Source organism: Rhea pennata, chromosome 4 (assembly GCF_028389875.1).
Source record: "Rhea pennata isolate bPtePen1 chromosome 4, bPtePen1.pri, whole genome shotgun sequence".
Classification (NCBI taxonomy): Eukaryota; Metazoa; Chordata; class Aves; order Rheiformes; family Rheidae; genus Rhea; species Rhea pennata.
In genome coordinates this window covers 12116178-12136375 of record NC_084666.1, presented here as the reverse complement: position 1 = coordinate 12136375, position 20198 = coordinate 12116178, and the positions used below count along the sequence as shown (strand labels likewise).

Below are 20198 nucleotides of genomic sequence, written 5' to 3'. Positions count from 1 at the left end.
AACAAAAGAAGGGAAATTGAAAATCATGAAATCATGCATATGGAACAGGGCAGAATATTCATGAGAGAAAATGTATGCATAAAGCTTTACTTTACAAGGCCAAGAATATGTTTGGTTTTGTTTTTTTGGGGGGATTGGATCAGTGGAATGCAGCTTAAAATATCCAGCTATGTTAATACTGTACCATTGTGCCATTAAAGGAATGGCCTGACTTATTAGCAAAAGTAACATACATTCCTTTTCTTTACTGGGGCTGGCCTTGTTTACGTAGGAAGTCTGGGTGTTTTACAATGTGCTAGTAAGCAATTCTTGACTTCCTTTGTGACAATTTGGCCATATGCAGACAGCTTAAATTTCATCTAATTCTCTGCTCTGCATCAGTGGCAAAGCTAGGCACATTAGAAGCTGAGGAGAGGTTCAGAGGACCAAAATAAGGTGGCTGAAAAAGGAGGAATAAATCTGCTAGAACTAGCTTCTAGCAAAAGAAACACCAGATACAAAGGCGCCGATGTATAGAAAGCTTTCTGAGTTAGGTATGTGTTGGCTGGGGAACTGCATGCTACTGCCGTAATTCCTCACTTGAATGTTATCTAAAATACGGTGTAGTGCTGTATAAGAAGGGTCATCACACCTTGCTGTACTATTGTAATTAGCTTTTGTAAAATGCACACATACACACAATGGAAGAATTAAAACACAAATGTTTCATGTTAAAACATATAGGACTAAGGGCTGAGCTAAATCTCTCTATTGCAATGCAACCACTATAAAGCAAAATCTTCCTGTTCTAAGAAACATGGTCATTAAATGAGTGGTACAGATATGTGCTCACTGTAGAGTCTCTCAGAAGAAAAGTAATTAATTGCATATTCAAATAGTTACCATACAATGTTAACTCAGAAAATGGTGATGCTTTTTTTCTGTAAATTAATGAAGCTTGTCTCAATTTTTCTGTGGCCTGCTAAAAGGCCACTAACCCTCTAACTGGAGTTATACTGTTTATTCAAATCAATGAGATTTGTTTTCCTTGAGAATAATTGTGCTTTTAATGAAATTCACTGATCTTTAAAACTACTTCTTAGGAACACAACATTAGTGTGAATAAGTCACTGTACGGGATAATTGCAATTAACTTAGAGCTACACTGCAGTAAGCTGTGACCAGGTCATGCTGCACAAGCTTAGCATGTGTCTATAATTGGATGGGAGACCTCAAGTGAAAAGCTCCTGATGTAGGAAATTCATAAAATATACTTCCTCACAAGTTCATATTGAATCAACAAGCCAACAGAGTGGATGTCAGGAAGAGATGAGCATAAGGTGTGAAAAGTCAAGGTCCTAATTTCTGATGGTGATTTAAAATCTCAGGTTTGTTTCTCTTTACGTTTTGTTAACTTATGTTCAGAGGAAATGACAGCTGAGCCTTGTATTACCTTTGCTTGATTCTCCATTGAATCCTTCAGCTAGTCACACTTTTTCTGGAGCACTGACGTGCACTCTATTTTGCAGAGTATAATTTTAAAAAGTTGTTCATTTCAATTCATTTTTATTCAGAATCTTTGTAGCACTTCCAAAATCTGGAAGTAAGAGCTGCAGAATTCAAAATCCTGAGTATTCCAAATACAAAATACTCAAAATAATCTAGGATTTACTGGGGAAGATTTACCCATATGAAAGCAAGCATTCATGTAAATAACCAAACTTCATCTCTTTAGGGTAGCGCAGAGGCTTTGCTGATGGGCTCTAGTCTCACCTCCTGTGTTAGAATTTAAAATGTTAGAAATGTCTCAGCCAAATGAATCTGCAATAAAAATAACTTTCTGCCTTTTCCATTTTTTCCCTCTCCCCCCATCACCTTCTAATGTGCCTCTCAAATTTAGCCCAAATATAACTTTAAGGTGCCCACTTGCAATTTTATGGGCAATTTGATCTACTGACTTCTGAATCCTTGTCTTGCTTCCACGGTTGCTTGCACTCTTGTTTTCGGTTCCATTGCTGGGCCTCAGCAGGCTTCTTGGATATGTCTTTTCTAAGCCTACTGCATGCTTAATTATAAAACTGTAATTAGCCATGTGCCATGCTCCCATGGGAATACTGAATGTTATTCTCATCTATGGAGTAATTAAGCTTCATGCTCAATAAATATTTCAAACTATTAAGTAATCATTTTATAGAAGGAGGGAAACTTAAGAAATGGCACATGAGTTGCCACCTAATGAACTTTAAAAGGCATCACAAGATATCTAGAGAAACTCCATTTATCAGGGGATAAGGCAGTAGATGCTACTGCTGTGAGTGTGCTAGACTACAGCACTCAGCTACAACCTTGGATAGATGTGGGGGTCCTGGGCTCGAGCTTTCCCCGAGAACAGCCTGTTCCCTCAGCATGTGTGGCTCATCCACAGCTTGCCCAGTCGGCAGCAGGCATAGATCACCCTCTCTGCTCTGCTTCCACAGGGTAATGAGGGCCCCAAAACAGCACCCAGGAAAAGCACTGAGGAAGGGAATCTGAAATATTTCTCCCTGATGACATAAGCCCAAATATACGCAAAGGCTACTGGAACTACGTATGCATCTTCCTCAGTACCTCAAAGATATCATGCAACTTCACTGAGAAGCTGCATTCCAGAACTACTGGAATAGAAGCAGAACTACTGTAGGGTACTTAAAATCCTACCTCTTATGAAGTGTCACTAAAATAAAAATATGAACCCACAGCCAACTATGAAAATGTCTAGAGGGTCTTGAGTTTCAAAAATGTAGGTCCTGTAAGTGCAGCTTTATCTTAAAAGAGGTAGACTACTATTAAGTTGGAGTATCTAATGGAATTGTTTGTTGCGAGTTCATGGATGTTAGTGCTAGCGCTTGTTTGGGTATTTGTCCCAGACTCACAGCTGGGGCTCAGAGACTTGGCTTCAGGTAATATGTCTATGTTCTTTGGGCCTGACCCAAAAAAGTGTACTGAATTCAACACGAAACTTTCTGCACACATTTGCATTAAATACAAAATACCTTGTTCTTAAAGCAGATTTTCCAGTTTCCCTTAGTTTGGGCTTTACTGTATCCACAATATGAATGCTCCTATCTAAACCTGTTCACTCCCACACAGTTTTCACCCAGATAGGAATTAACTTTCATACATATCATGTCATTTGTAATGCATATTTTCATTTTACAATGGCTCCTTTCATAAGTGCTTTGAAAATTGATACAGGCAGACATCCGACACTGATCACAACACAAGCATATGCTTAGAATAAGGAACATGACACAAATGTTTTGCAAGTTAAACAGTGTGAAGTTCCATTAGAGTCAGTGAACGGCACTTTCCCATGCCAAGTTATGAATTTCATTACAAAGTGAGCCCTTAACTGCCTCAAATTCAGCCCCAAACTGCAAACTGCACTTCTCTGTCTCAAAACACACAGCGTGCCAGCACTGTCCTGATTTTCCCCATCTGAGCTCTAGAGAAGGTGGGACACAGATCATAACTTGTATGAATGACATCTCCTAGCTGGAGCTGTTATAAATTCAGGCCAAATTACTGGAAACCATTCCTAAAATGGTTGCAGCCCAAATGGCTACAACCCAAGGCGATTGTTGAATAAAAGCTAGTGGAAAAAATGTCATCCTTAAAACAGATCCAGACATGTAGTGTTAGGAGGAAAACCGTGTTTGAATTAATATGAGTACTTTGTTCAAACAAGACCGCACCCATGTTTAAATCTCTGATTTCTGTTTACAAGAGAAAAAGGTGGCAGATGAAGGTTTGCTACTTGACATTCCAGAATATTTTTTTCCTGAGCAATTGTTTCAGTATATCCTTCTGAAATAGAGAGTCAACAGGCTCAAACAAAAGTGGAATAAGTTACTTTCAACTGTATTTGATAGCTCTGAATGAATAATATTTCTTTTTTAACTCTTTGATATTCAAAAGGAAAAGGAACTAAAGGCTAAAGGAACTAACAGTTAAAGACAAGAAAATCAACTGAAAAAAAAACTAAAAGGGTTTCAAAATGGAATATTCTAACCATGCTTGCTTTCAAAACTACCCAGTTACGACCATGTAAGAAATCTTACATTCTATGATAAAATCAACTTTAAGTGAGAAAAAAAGTTTATGCAGCTGTGCACATGCCATCAATTTAGAAGTATAAGCACTGAACCAACTCACATCGCTGTGACTGAACAACAGGAAAGGAAAATCTGATATAAGATAAAGATAATAAGCGTACACTTTAGAAACCCAAAGCATAAATCATCAAAGCTATTTAAGTGCTAAGAGCGGTCATCAAGATTTTCAAATGTGTCTGTAGTAAGACTTGCACCTTTTGGAAAAGGAATAGACCATGCAGAACACCGTGGGGAAAATAATGGTTAAAGAATGTGATAATTTATACCATCCAAAGGTGATGTTTTAGTCCCTGGAAACTCATGATTGCAAGTTATCCAAAACAGGGCACATTTGCCCCCAAACACACATATTTAACTCTTTTCATAATAAAATCATCCTGTTGATAAAATGTTCCAAGACGGACCCAAATATGCATTTCTTCAAATGCTACCGCAAAAAAAGCATTTCAGAATCATATTTTGCAATTTTATTGCATTAAGGCTGTGTGTTCACAGAAGAAATACAGCAGCCTAAACAAAGTAGGGACCTATGGAGCTTATTAAAGCAAGGCCAACTTTAAAATTAGACCAGAGTGCTCAGGACCTTCTCCAGTTGAGTTCTGAATACTTCCAGGGATAGACACAGGCTCTGTGGGCAACCTGCTCCAGCTCTTCACTTTTCCGGCTAAGATTTTTTTCCTGATATCCTGCAACGTGTGACTGTTGCCTTCTGTCTTTTCACTGCATACTTCAGAGAAGAGTATGTTTTCTCTCACCCCTTTTCTCCAACCCCTTTTGGATAGTGGAAGTCAGCAGTTAGCCCATACCTTAGCTTTCCCTCCTCCAGGCTACACAAAGTCATCTCTCTCAGGCCCTCTTTGCCCATCAAGTGCTCCAGCATTGCAAGCATCCTACGTGTCCTCTATTGAACTCTTCCAGTTTGCCATGGTCTTGTACTGGAGAGCTCAAAACTGGACACCATACTTCTCATGTGGCCTCACCAGTACTCAACTGGAGAGAACAATCACTTCCTTCACCCTGTCAGCTACACTTTTGCTAATGCAGCCTAGTATGTGCTTAGCCTTCATTGTTGCAAAGGTGCACTGCCAACCCATGTTCAACTTGTTTTTTATCACAACCCTCAGGTCCTTTTCTGCAGAGCAGCTCCCTACCCAGTCAGACCCTATCCTGTGTTGCTGAATGGGATAATTCTGTCCCAAGTGCAGGAATTTGGATTTACTTTTTCACACTTCATGAGGTCCCTGTTGATGCACTCCTGTAGCTTGTCTAGGTCCTTCTGAATGGAGGCTCTGCTCCCCCCAGTTTGATGTAATCTGAAAACTTTGTGAGGATGCATTTGACCTCTTCATCCAAATTATATAATCCAATCATGTTTTATTACTTCACTGTATTGAAACATTACCTAAATTAATTGGTTCTTAATCATTTCCCTTTAGACTCACTCATGAGATCACTACTCCATTTAGTAGCCTAGTAAAGAGAAACTTCTCAAAAATTTCTGGGTCAAATTCTTATCTGCTATAAATTCCTCACAGTTCTAATCAGTTTATACTAAATGAAGATCAGGCTATTCACTGAAAAGTTAGAGCGCCTGTAATGTATCTAAAAATCAGCAGGTCATTTATTATAAGTGGTACTAAATGTTGCATATATTAGTTCAATGCTGGCATAAACATCTCTTCCAGGAGAACAAAGAACTGAGCTACTTCTGTCTTACTGCTGAGTTAGAACAAGCAAACAAAAATGAGTGTTTCTGTGTTTGGATATATGTGGTTTTGAGGAAAGAATTTCTGTTATTTTAATGCATGTATTGCCAGTGGAGAGTTTCTAATCTCCAGATACCTCTCAGGCTTAGAAAAATATGCATTTTTTACAAAAAGATATTATTTCTAAGCCTGAAAATAGATTTCTTACACAGCAGAGTGGTAATCTAAAAAATACTCACAAAGGGAGCAAAGTTAGGAAAACCTCACCCTCCTGCAATCCTTCGTTTTGACCATCAGCAGAAGCCTTCACTGCAGCTTCCCTTAATTTGACCCAAGGAGCGAATATTTTCTACTGGAGTTCACTTTTCAAGACAGGAACATTCACTATAGGAGACTTCCCTTGTAATAAGGAATCAGAGATGAACGGCAGTGCCTTTTCCATAACATCTATGCCAGATCATTCACTGTTTATAGAAAACTCCATTTCACAAATAGAAAATCACCTCAAGTCAATTTGCAAGAGGGCTGCAAAATAAATCTAGCTTATGCAAATTTATTCACTTTATAGCTATTAAGTAGATCAGGAAATCAGAAGCATTGTGCATAGGAGCTTCTAATCATACTGGACAAGGTAAGATCACTTTCAACTCTGACAACAGAAAACAATTTTCAACTCTGACAATAGAAAACAATGATTTTAGGTTTCCTTTCACCTATACCACATTCACCCTTCCTTCTGCAGCAGGAAGAAGGAGGTAAGATTTGACCTATAAAACTGATTGCAATAAGGCTGAAATATGAGAATGCTGATTTTGTATTAAAAGCTTTTCTGAGACAAACCACTGTAGAGTGTGGATAATAATATAGCAGCTTTAGATAATACAGTGCCATCACCTTCCCCATTTCTTCAGGCAAAATACTGTCCTTTCAACAGTGAAATTGGCTGTGCAGGATCAAAATAGATCAGCCAGCAAACCATTCTGCTCAAAGAGAGAAAATGCCTCCTGGAGATCTGTGAGAATCAAATCACACACTATAGCTAACATGAAACGTAGCTCAAGAAAAGGCAAAATCTAACCTTTACTACCTGCTTTAGCGTTCTCCGTGTTGCCCTCCAAAAGCTCAAAGATACTAAAAAGTGCTAAGTGGATCCTCTCCTAGCAGGCAGAGTGTGTGAGGGTAATCCTAGCCTGTTCCTGTGAAAATCCACAAAGCCATGTAGTTCTGAATCTTGAGTTGAATGCACAGGCCAGCAACTGAGTTACAATCTTCTTCTGCCACGAGACGAAATAATGATAAACTGCCTTTCTGTGCAAAGCTACTTATTTCCAGCAATTCTCTAATGCAAAAGAAAGGGACAAGGGAGGAGGGGAAGAGGTTGGCCGGGAAGGCAACAGCTTGTTCCTGCCACTCAACTGTGCATATGTTTTGAATGTGTAGATCTGCTACTGCCCCTGCAGTTATAATCCTACTAAAATACTAATTTGATTGTTTAAAAACTACCAATCTCTAATAAATGTAAGACGGTCTACAAAGGAGTCCTTTTTGCAGATGCACATGCACAGTGCAACAATCAGCAGGATCGGTCTGGTCCTCTTATCGCTTTTCTACTGCAGGTTTGAAGCAGATCTTGTTTATTGTTCTTTTAGAAATCTCTATGAGATCTTTGAAGTGGTTGGGCTTCTCGAGACATTAGGCACAGACCTGCACCTGGACTGAAGCAGACTGAGCAACTCTAATGTTAAACAAACAGCAATCCCAGCTGAGGACAATGTATGAGTTATTGATAATGGCAGCCAGGACATGCGTGATCCATCCAAAGCAAACTATAGGTTGTCTTAAAAACGCAATTTGCCATTCAGACCAGCCCAATGTGTTTAAACAAAGACTCTATTCTTTAATATACACAGACGTATATATGTATATATAAAAGAATCCTTTATAGGATATGTCCAGATGAGTATCCCTCCAACTCCCTGCTCCTTTTTCTGGACTCATGCTTTTTATTATGGATCTCATGCCTTGCTATACCCCAGGCTTAAAAAAGCACAGGTTTGAGACTTTCTTTTTCTTACGATCAAATCAATCCTACTTGCTAGGTAATCAAGCGAGAAACACACAGAAGTATTTAAGGAACATACACCATTCCAAAATATACTATACAAATATGAACTTGGTATATGAATTTTTCAAAAAACCCCTTGATCTTTAAAAAGGAACTTGTTGCTAGTTGATAGTTTTTCTTCTTTTCTGCTTTAAGATTAAAGTTTCTTTCTTCTTTTCTTGGTAAATATTATCAAGGCAAAAATACTATTATTTTATTTGAATATAAATCTTCCTAAAGTACTAATGTTGTTAATTATTTAATTTTTATTGAACTAGCTCTTGTTCTTAATATTAGTTGGCACAAATATACACAAATTTAATAACTCAGGTGAGTCTTTCTTCAGTCCTGTAATTATTCAGACAAAAAAATCAGCTTTCCTTTAGGATAAATCGTATCTGAATTTCTCCAGCACTTACACACTAAACTTTGAGAGAGGTGGATGCTACAATATTAGTACATCAGCTACAGCCCTAGTACATTCGTAATGGATCACAGACCACACAACCAAATGGCATCATGCTGAATGAACTAAATAGTTGAGCTTTACGTACAAAATGCACATGACCTGGTTTCGTCATACTGCTTCTACCCAGTTTCCCATGATTTTGAAGGAGAACAAATTCACAATTCATACAGTCAGATCATTGCATGGATCAGGAACACAGATCCATATATTTGCAGGATAAACGGAGCGTTTTGTAATACCCAGATTATTCCAGATGGGTCTTTTTTATAGGAACTCAAAACTCAAGGTTCTATCCACTCCGTGTAGACCTTCAACATCCTACAAAATCATTCAAAAGTAATGAATTTCATCGGTATCTTGGTAAAACATCACACTATCACACATTTTCAAGGTTCTGGGGTATTCTGTTTCAATTAAATTGTCTACACGCTCATGTTTTGAAATAAAATATAATGGTACTCCCTGTCATTGGAGAGGGAGAGAGAAGGTCATCTTATTTTGAAAAGCCAATCTGCCTTAAATATCTGTGAGCTATAAACTTTCAAAAGTCACCTAAACTTTCTGGTCTAGATCAACTGAAGTCAACAGAGCTATGTCAGGTTTTATCTGCTGATATTTCTGCCTAAACTATTCTTTCATTGCTATTACTTAACTTGGGCATAAGAATAGCTAAGATCATAAATAAGCAGGGCAAAAGACTTGAAAGCCATCAAACAAATACCATTCCTACCTCCAGTCTGGTCCTGTCCACATCCTTAGGCAACTTCACACGAACTCGGTTTGTTACAATAAGTGTTTCATACGGATATATCTGTTAAAGAGACAAGAGCATATGAACTCCAGACAAATCTGATTCCAATGTATGGAAACGAGTGTGTGGGCAACTTACTGATTTAAATGGTACATATTTGTATCCTTATTTGACAAAATAATTCACTGGGACAAAATTAACAATATAAAATAAAAAAGGAACACATTTAACCTTGCTAGGATGTGCTGAATCTGATTGTTCTTCCAGAGCTGGAAAAGCACTTCTTACCTTGTATTCTGTAAGAAAATGAGAACAAGTTCACAGTTTAGAATTTTTAGGCTTTTCTTGGAGGCTCTGCAAGGCACATTTAGTTACATTAGTTATTTATTACGTTACTCTGTATTTGCCATATTTCTCTTAGCATTTTCAATAATTTTTGGATAACTGCATGTGTAGTAAGCATTTGACCTTAATGGTCTGAATGCCTTAACATGACCTGTAACATTACTGGAGAAACAGTCCTAGAAATCAAAGGCTTATAACAGAAAATTCATCTCCTGATGCCCCTGAGTTAAACAGTGAGCATGTCTGGCAAAACTGGGAATTTTTCTTTATAACAAGCTTTTGTGTGGAGTTAAGTCAGTCTGTCATCCAAAAGTCCTACCCTTATTGTTTTTTACTGAAAATAATTAATTTGTATGGATTATTACAGACATTTCATTACAAGAACATCTGAAAATCATCAAGTTAATAGAATATTCCAAAATGACAACACCCTGCCCTTGGAATGCAAATACTGGGTATAAACTAGCACAAGAATATTCTACTTTGCTCAGTATTGGTATATGTAACTACTACATGGTCATTTGTGCTCACACACATTGGTGATTAAAGGCAATCAGGATAGCCAGTATATTTTCATAGACTTTTTTATGGTCTCAAATGAAATCAGAAATAAATCTGCTTTTCAAAGTCTATATAAATCTAGCTATTCAAATATGACGACAAAGATTTGTATCAAAACATGAAATGAAGTATTACAGTAAGATTTTTAAAATAGATTAAGTGGCTGGGAAACAAAACTCCACCCTTCCTTGTAAGATGATGCACATTCCTAAATTGCTCAGGTTTTTTGGAAATTCGAGCCTAAGTTCCACATGAAGTTCATAGTCCACTTAAACTGTAAATAAAATAAATTAATGCAAAGATATGCTGCTTTTTGAATCCTGTGGATTTTAATCCCACTATAACACAAACATTAAGCACAAGGAATTTGTTTTGTTATTAGTCTGGAAGAACTGATTAGCTTAAATTTCTTTCGTTTTATACAAGATCTCTACCAGCTAAGCAAGGAGAACCATGAAGCTGCTGCCACATATACAGGCTATTGGGACTGACTCAACATCATTACACCAACTTGTGATGTAGGACTTCCATCAGGCCTTTATTTTCAGTCAGATAGAAAGAAGAGTCTTGGTGATAAACATGATACTCAACTGTGTAACGATCTAGTCATAATCATGTGAATCACTGGAAGATCTCAGAAGAGAAACCTTTACAGCAAGATGCTAACAAGCATCCTCCAAGGAAGAAAACATGAAGTGGGATGAAAATGATATTGCAATGTACCTTTCATCCCCCAACTGGCATCCTGGTCTGGTTCATATTGGCCCATATTTTCAGGCTAAAAGAGAAAGAAACAAGCAATGTAACACCAAAATATGCCACAAAACAAAACCTAGCACTTTGCACCCTGTTGAGGGGGAAAAAAAAGAAAACAGTGTACTGCATAATAAAAGCACAGATCCTTGCAAGAGAGAAAGAGAATAAAGTTTCACTAGAATTTGACATAATTGCTCAAAGCAGGCATCCAAAGCAGTCACAAAATCCATCAATCTACAAATGGAGAGACCTATCTCTACCGATAGAAAAAGATGCAGTGTCAGACGAAGGCTCATCACCCTTGGAGGCACACTCTTCAGGGGTTTGCTCATGCAGTGGACTTCTACAGCCCAGGGGAACCTGGGGCTTGGATGGCACCAAGGGAGGCAATCGCACAACCATACCAACCCTTCTCGCTGCTATGCCCCTTCAAATTTTTTAAGACCTGATGCCTAACAGCTTTTGATAAGGTAGAAAGGTGTCAGAAAGCCATCAGCTAACCCCCATTTGAAGATCTAACATAAAGTTAAGATGGGAAATTTCACATGCTTTTGCCTGTGATTCAGATGTCCTACTGCAATAGTCACAGGAGAGTAGATCACCTATGCTCCACTAAAAATTTTTGTCTCATTCTGCTTTCTACTTCACAATTGCTGATACCACTAAACCCAGGGAACTGTGCATCTGTGTCTTAGCTTTGCTTGTCCCACTGTCTCTTTTCTTTGCTAGCAAATGGTGTGATGATGACAGACATCACAGTAGACCAGAAATGCAGTACTTTTTTTCTCTGTCTCATTTTTGCCTGTTAGGGTATGAACCATGTGCATAGCTATGCTCACTATAACCTGCAAAGATCATTACTGTTTGTTTGTTTTATTTTTATTTTATTAAGTAGCACTGAGATGACTGATTAAAAATAACAAACCACAAAAATTGGTATGAATCTGCTTTCCAATTTCTATTCTGAGAAGAATACAATAATTTTGGCCTAAATGATTTGACCATGAACAACCCTTTCAACTTCCGTAGTTTTCATGGGTGATGCTGGACCCTTTAGCTGGGATAAATACTGCCATCTGCTGCTGCAACGTTGTGTTACATTGCATAAGTCTGTGAAGCACAGCAAACATCTGCTTTCTAGACTGTTGCCTGTCATTCTCTCTGTATTGCTTCTTCTCTCCTGCCTTAAAAATATGATGACAATATACATGTGATAACTGCAAAAAGCAGAAGAGATGGTTCAAGAAATGCAATGGAGTTGGGGCTGCTCCACCTTTGCTCTTTATTAATATGCGCAGCCTGTAGATTTTTTTGCCTTTCTGTTTGTTTTGGGAGAAGAACCCAGACTCCTAAAGCTCATGCCACACACCTCATGAGGCATCTCAATGAGGAGACACCTCATTCTGTCTTAGTTTTGCAGACAGACAAAGTAGAACCCCTTAGTGTATGAATCTGTTATACAGGGCTGGTAGCCAAAAAGCCTCTAAAGTGCTCTATGTTTTTATTATTTGGATTTTTAACTGGTTACTAAGCTGCCTATTTACGATACAGTATTATCTGGAGAATGCATTTAAATGTATACCTACCTGATGTAAGCCGTTCTTCCCATAGCCAGGCAGAGAAGCAGACTTAGCATATGGAAATCCTGTAAGAGACAGGATATAGAGCTGTATTATTTTGTAATGTCTTTTATAACCTATTCAAACACAGAACTTGAGAAAACCATGAGACACAGCAATTGCTAGGTCACCATGTATATTCTATTTGCTGGAGAAATATAACTGAGTACAGCTCATCCTTGTTCCCTATTTAATGTATATAGATATGCATAACAACATCTAAATCATATCACACCGCGATGGAATCATCTTAGCGAGCGTGACAGGAACAGAGTTGTGGAATTCATATGTGTTATGGAAACCTTATACAGTTTGGTAATGTAAAGCAGATTTGAGAGCTTATGAAACCTCTCCCTCTAACTCAGTGTTAAACCATGACATGAAAATGGGATTAAAAGTACCATCATTTCAGAGTTACACCCACTTTTTTCATGATGTATGTGGTCTGTTTTTGGCTTTGTTTCTTAAAAGGAAGGGTGGATGTCCTATTTAAAAAAATATTCTGCTCTCTTCAAAACTTCTGCTGCTTCAAATAAAAAAGTATAAATGAAGATATGGATAAAGGAAATAAATGAGTTAAAGCATAAACAGTGAAGAGGCAGAAAGCTTTAAGATTGACAAAACTGGCAAAATGACACTACTATGAACAAACCAGGTCTAATATAGCAATGACATTGTCTGTGGTCAGTGCAAAACAATTGAAAAGCTTTAGTTTTAACACTGAGAGTTTAACAAGAAAGTTTGGATATTTCCACTGTGATTGAATTGACAAAAAATGTTTGAGACTAGTTTTTGTTTAATAAAAATTAACACTATATAGAAGCGATGACTTCAGAAAATAACCCTGAACTAGGTGATCAACAAGTTAAATCAGTTTAAATTAAATAGAAGATGAATAAACATGTATCTACAGCAAACATTCTTGATCTCACTAGAACACACTTCAATAAATTGAGGCAAAGAGCTCAAAGAACTGAATGTACTTATGTCAAAAGTGTTGACAATCTGTGCCCAAAGGGGAACACAGAAAGGGAATCCAGACCCCACTGGATTAATAAGTAGCCTAGGGAGATTATTAGGAATAAGCATACAGAATGAAAAACAAAGGATGGACCAGCAAAGAACTCAAGAAGTGCTGAGATAAAGTGAGAACTGCCAAAAGTCAAGCTGAGTTAAACAATGAAAAAGATATTAAAACAAATAGCAAGAGGTTTTCCAGCTATATAAATAAAAAGAGAGCAAGGAAAGAAGAAATGGCATCAGTGAGGAGTTATTCAGTGTCATTCCACAGCACATATGAAAGGTAACCTAGGTAGGGCTCCAATACTAAATGAATGCTTCAACTCAGCTTTTAGGAATAGATAGCACACAAGGACAGAAAAAGCTTAGGGAATAAAGATTTGCAAAGGAATTACAGTCAGGAGGGAAACATAATTCAAGGCACTTAATGTACTTTTAAACAGGGCGCTGATAATCTCAACGAACTCATGTAAAATCCAAAGACTTCTTCGCTGGAGAACAGCAACAATGTTTTTTTTATATTTAAGAAGTGAAAAAATGGTCTGGACCTATCTTATTTGCTTCCAATAGAAATCTTAAGGAGAGACTAAACAAAAAGATAGAGGTAAACAGAAAATCAATTGCATTCACATAGATTTTAACTGGTTTAACAAGTTAAAGAAACAGTGCCAGACTAATTTTGTAGCTTTCTTTGTTGGAACAAACAACTTCTGCATGAAATAAATTGTGAATCTCATTTAATGAGATATCATTAGGGTGTTTGGTATGTTGTCACATGCAAAATTAAAAGCAAAACTGGAGAAGATGGAGTTTACCAGAGGAATTATATGGTAGGTAGGGAAATAATGAAATGTGAGAAAGGGGTTGTGAGAACTGAGGAGTGCTGAACAAGAAAAGTGTCTGTGTGGACTGGTGTTGAGTTGAAATTGCTTAATGCCTTCACTAATAATCTGGACACCAAAAATAGTAATGTGCTAATAAAATCTGCTGCCTACACAAAGCTACAAAGCAATGCCAATATACAAGGGGATTGGGATATCATCAAAAACCGGGACAAAACACTGCAGTAATAGGAATGGTATGAAACTTAATACATGTGAAAGGTCATGCACCTGGGGACTATTAAGAACCCCCAAACTTCTACTATTTAAGATGAGAGCTCATCAGTTTGAAATGATGGTGGAGGAGACAGGATTAGATTCCCTGGTTAAACACCATGATTAAGATGACCATGGGTGCTAGTATGATACAGGTGTGTAAGAAGACAAAGGTTGGAAACATCTGTCCTGACACATTTGAGATATGGAACTAAGTGCACTATTTTCAGGCAGTAACATGGTGCCATCAAGGAATCCTCTGTATTGTTCTTGTTCATCAGTGTTCAAGTGGGTTAAATTAATTCCAGTGAAACAGTTATAGAGAAAGCGTGCACGATAATCATGGCAATGAAAGCTCATCAGAGGAAAGAAGGCTTGAAGAGTTTGACTTACTTAATCTAGCAAAATGAAGATGAAATATATAAAAATAACAAAACAGACAGTTGCTTTAGAAGCATAAGCAATGGCCATCTGAGTGGTGGTACAGATTATGAACAGACCCTCTGTCCTTGACCATGTATCCCTGATACAGAGATGGAGTTAGTGCTGAATACTGAATTAGATGGATCTCTTACCCGTTCCAGTTTGGAAACTGGAAACCTCCTATTGCTTGTTATCTGAATTATAATGGCACTAAAAGACCAGGACTGTAAAAGGCAGTGAATAAGTCTGCAAAAAAATTATGATCTCTGGAGAAAGATATTGGTGTTGAACGTTAGCGTAGTGTTCAATTTCTTGGCCTCTTGCCTACAGGGGAATATAGTTCTATCTCAAATACTTTACTCAGTTTACTCAGTTTTACATGATGAGGCTGACTGATGCAATGTTATGGTGTAAAATCTGATGTTGAAACCACTGAGGAGTGCAGGAACTGGGTTTTCCGAGAAAGGTGGAGGAAGGAAGGATCAATTTTTCTCTTCCCTTGGTAGCCAGAGGGTGCAAAAGCCCTGTCATCCTGCTAAGGAATGGTGGTCCTCCGTGCAGACCAGGCAAAAATGCATGAAGGCAAAGAACACAGTCTGAAAACAACTGAAATTTACTTTAATACCTGCTAGCCCAGGACTTTTCTCCCAGGCTAACAGGACTAAGGCTTTATTCTGAGCCACATCCAAAGACACAAGCGACATCTTGTGGCCATTTGGAAAAAATCCAAGAGGTGAACAAAGCCGAAATAACACAAATAAAACCAGCAAGAAAAGATCCACTGACTCCAATGACAACAGCATTTCACTTTGCTTCTGTTTCCCATTAACTTATTTGTAAAGTTAAACACATTATATTTTGCTTCTTCCTGTTTTTTTAATATAAAAGAAAAACATAATACCAAAAGCCAACAACCACATACTCTCATTATCACGCTCAACTGCAGCTGTGTCTTTACAGTAAATTTTCTGGTGTAACTGGCCAAGATAAAGCAATTTTTCTTTCTCAGAGATTGTATGAACATCAGCTACTCTCTGCATGGTTATGGCTCCCACGTTTTCCAATATGGCATTCACCCTAACCTGCATACTCAGAGGTATGCCAGGTACACAAAAATAGCAAAGGTTACACACGATACTAGGTGTCTGTTTTCCTAAGCATGTCACACTTAAAATTGTGAATTATGATAAACAATAGCTATTAAACATCTACACGTAGAGATACAGCGAGCTTTTGTGTGATGGCCAAAACAAGTAAGACTAAATATTATACATAAAGGTTGGAGGTGAGGTTGCAGGGAAGGGAGGATGCTCTTGCCTAGTGGTTTTCTGTCTTTCCTGATTTATCGATGCACACATCTTCCACCACAGTGGGGAACCCTATACGTTTAAGTCTGCTGATAACAAACCTGCTTAGCTCCTTTTCACGGGTCCTTAAAAGTACCCCAGTGAGACAGTTCAGAGCGAGTTGAGGGAAAGCAGGTGCATAGTTATGCAGCTGGACGTAAGGAGATGCAGGCCCTGTTGCTTAGTCCTCGATGCGGCTAGACATTAGCAAGCTCCGCTCCAGGTGCCTGCTAATTACACAAGCCTCATGCTCTGTCCAAGCTGAGGTTCTTTGCTGCTAGATATATTCTCGTGGGCATATAGCTGGAATAACACAGCTAAATATCTCCTACAGTGGAGTCACTCATCTCTGGTTTGCTTAGAGATTCACTATCCAATGCCTACTAACCCTTTTATTCTATATGTAATTATTTTGCACCAAATCCACACATGAAAAGTTTTCCTCTGATACTCACTGACTATGCCGCACAGATTGGGTTGAATGACAGAATTATCGATCTATCTCCTCCTCACCCGTAAGCGCAGGAGAGAGAGAAGCTACTGTCTTCATGACCGACATAGCATGTGACAGACTAAATATTCAAACTCAAATAGGGAAACATTGAGTAAGGAAGGAATTATTTTGGTCATCCATGGTTAGGAAACCATATATATGGTTAAATAAAATCAGAAGAAAAGAAGAAGAGAAGTGTGAATGTCAGGAAAATAAAACTTCCCCGAAGTCATAGCGCTGCAGCTGTTAAATGGACAAGAGTGCTAACTTTCAGGAGGGACAGAGACACTGAACAAAAACCATGGAAAACAAACTACACAATTAGTATTGCCATGACAAATATGGCATACTGGCACCGACAGAAACATTTCCATTTCTAGCTTTTACATTTTTTCCCACATTCTCAATATAATAAAAAAATAAAAGAAATGATGGTGTAGAAGAGTAGTGACAGATACAGCAATATTCTCATGAAAAAACCCTGATACTGTATGTTGTTCCTATGTAACCCAGTTGTTTGTGTGCTACATACCTTTCCATGTTTAAAAACTGCACACAAGATCTACTCTCTCACAACACACATTGAAAAGCATCAGATCACCACTAGAAAGCTTGCAAACATACCAAATACGTGCATGACAATGGAAACTTCAGGGGTTCATTTCTGCAGAATGACTTCTGAATGTCAGGTGTTTGAAGTGATCAGAGGCAGTTCTGCCTGCAAAACACCCTGTGCACATGTATGAAGTGTCTGGTGATGATTAAGAAATCAAAATCCTTTCAGGTTATCCCTTTGGGTTAGACCAGTAAGACTGATAATCCAAAATAACTTTTCTATCTTCTTCTGCCCTTGTGACAGACTTTGCTGTATCTGGTTTTCCTCTTCCTTGCATAACTAAGGCATAATTTCCTTAATATAAGCTGATGGAGCCAGTTCTCACATTACCAAGATGCCCACAAGTCTAACTTGGCTGCCAGACATGCCTGGCCTTGGATACATTCTTTTGGAAAACTGTTTCCCCAGCTTGCTTACCCCAGATGACCTACTACTGGTGTGTGAGGAAAAGTGGAGGAGGTAGGGAGAAGCTCAGTTACCTGCTAAAAGTCCTTTAATCAATTTTTTGGCATTTCTGTAACCAAAAACTAAAATTCAGACTCCCCTTCTGATGACTATTTCCTACATTTCCTGACTTGCTGAAATGCTAAATGAGAAAGATGTAGAAAATGCTTTTGATACTGAAAGGTAGCATGTACATGTGGTCTTGAGATAAGCATTTACTAACAAATTTACCCAGTTATTCCAACTGGTTACACAGTGGCTCCAGGGAGCTGCTACGCCTTCCTTATAAAATCACGGTTTCTTCTTTCACCCACATGGCTGGTGGCAAAGCTTCCTCTCTGGTGTTTTGAATAGTTTCAATAAGTGAAGTCTGAACATTTACAGGCCCTGGCTAAACAAATTTACCAATATGTATGATTATGAACCAATATGTATAATTATGATAGAGAATAGGGGCTCAAAGCAAAACAGAAACTATGTGCAAAAGCCTATGGCAGGGCTATCTTCCCACATTACCATTCGACAGCTACAACCGGCCACGCGACACGGCACGGCACAACACTCACGTGAATACGTGGTGGTAGCGCTCTCCTGCATCCTCTGGAAGTTTTCTCTGTCTGCTCCAGCAGTAAGAGAGAGTGACCGGGTGTCCGAATCCGGTGAGTTAGTTCTGGTGTCCGCATCCCCTTTCAGAATAAGCCAACTGGTCTTTAACTGAAGGGAATAAAATCCTGTTAAATGGGATTTAACATCTGAGTGCAATTCATCTACTTCACCAGTCCAGGAGTCCTTTATACTTGATTTTATGTTTATGCTGTACCAACCATCTACTAAAGTATAAAAGTACATGATATTATCTCCTGTTAGATATTACAGCTATCAAAAAATTTAACTTTCAGCTGCACTGAGGATGACCGCTCTGCCCCACTTTAAAAGATGCACTGTTTCATTTTTATTTAATATTCAATAACATTTATCTTTTATGTAGACAAACACTCTCAACAAAAGTCCAAAAGCCTTAGCTGAATCACCAAGGTACATATTTATACTGAGTGAAATTCCATGAACTTACTATTGAAAATCTTAATATCTCTATTTCTTTCTTTACTGCAAAATGTAGATTCTAAGCCCTCTGAGCAAGAGGTTATGCTTTTATCTTTGAAAGACCTAAAATCAACATGATTATTTCCGTTATAAAAAGATGTATCTTTAAATATAAACCCATTTCAAAGGACAGTTTCCTCAAAAACCATCAGTACCTCCTTTTGTTCTTTCTAGTCATTACCTTCTTACTGTCCTGATCCAAATTTCCATCCTCCCCTTCTGATCGTCTTGCTGCTATAACATAAAGTTAATGATAAAATTAATGACAAAAATTAAAGCAGACATACATCTTTTTTTGATGGTGATTATGTTCCATATATTCTCAAAAGTGAAAAAACATCCAAAAAGAAATTTTGGATGGAAGAAAATTGGATGAGTAAAGCTATGGTGTCACAGAATTATTTTAAATCATTTTGAAATAATTACAGTTAATACTCATGTTGTGAGTACACAGTGAATGTAGAAATCTACTTTTTTTTAAGAGGAAGCTGCTTTTGGGTAATGATTGGGGGAAAAATCCCACATCATAACTTAGAGGCAGATTTAAATGATCATGGCACAAAGAAGCAAGTTATTTCTCTGTTCTTTTGTGGTGCTGTGATCATGAAAACAGACATGGTTATTTAGCTATAACGAGGTCTGCACATCTGGTCCCCGCATGTTCCCAAAGGATTTGCAAGCATGGTAAAAAAGACAGGAAGAAATCTGGTATTACCTCTTTATTATAGCTGCAAGAGAATCGGAGTCAGTACAAAGGGTGTGAAGGTACGTGAGAGAGCTGACCCTCTTATGCATTTATCATTTCATTAGCAGGAACAAAAGAAGACTAACTCTAAATTTCACAGTTCCTCAACCATCCATTTTTCTAATTAATTTCTGTTTCTCAAAACAAAATGTTGCTGACATTTACCTGTTGCTTTATTCTCTCTTAAGCTTCCAACTTCCCAAGCAAAAGAAAACCCAAACTGAAAATGTAAAAGCTATTAATTAGACAGTTCCCAACCATCAGATGTGTATTTTATGGTCTTATATGGCCTCAGAGATAATTTTACAGAAAGAATTTGTGCCAAATTTCACCTTACTTCAGATATTTTCCCCAAACCTGAGTCCTACTTCCTTTCATATCACTCTGTGTTGTTTTGGGAAGAGTTTTAATTGCATAACATTTGAGTAATATAACCATCTGGCAAAATTTTAAGCCCAGGAGAGGT

General features: G+C 37.9%; 1 protein-coding gene across 7 annotated transcripts in view; it reads right to left on the bottom strand.

Annotated features, from left to right (window-relative positions):
- Positions 1 to 20198, bottom strand: part of ABLIM2 (actin binding LIM protein family member 2) — a 140780-nt gene that overhangs the window by 5815 nt on the left and 114767 nt on the right. For 6 of the 7 annotated variants that reach the window (XM_062575291.1, XM_062575290.1, XM_062575292.1 and 3 more), the window contains 6 exons: positions 19169 to 19221; positions 18450 to 18597; positions 12412 to 12470; positions 10793 to 10847; positions 9395 to 9459; positions 9143 to 9223 (listed from right to left, as the gene is read on the bottom strand). In XM_062575291.1, the coding sequence (XP_062431275.1) occupies positions 9143 to 9223; positions 9395 to 9459; positions 10793 to 10847; positions 12412 to 12470; positions 18450 to 18597; positions 19169 to 19221 (461 nt within the window). The remainder of the gene's footprint in view (positions 1 to 9142; positions 9224 to 9394; positions 9460 to 10792; positions 10848 to 12411; positions 12471 to 18449; positions 18598 to 19168; positions 19222 to 20198) is intronic. The other variant, XR_009958385.1, reaches the window with a different exon arrangement.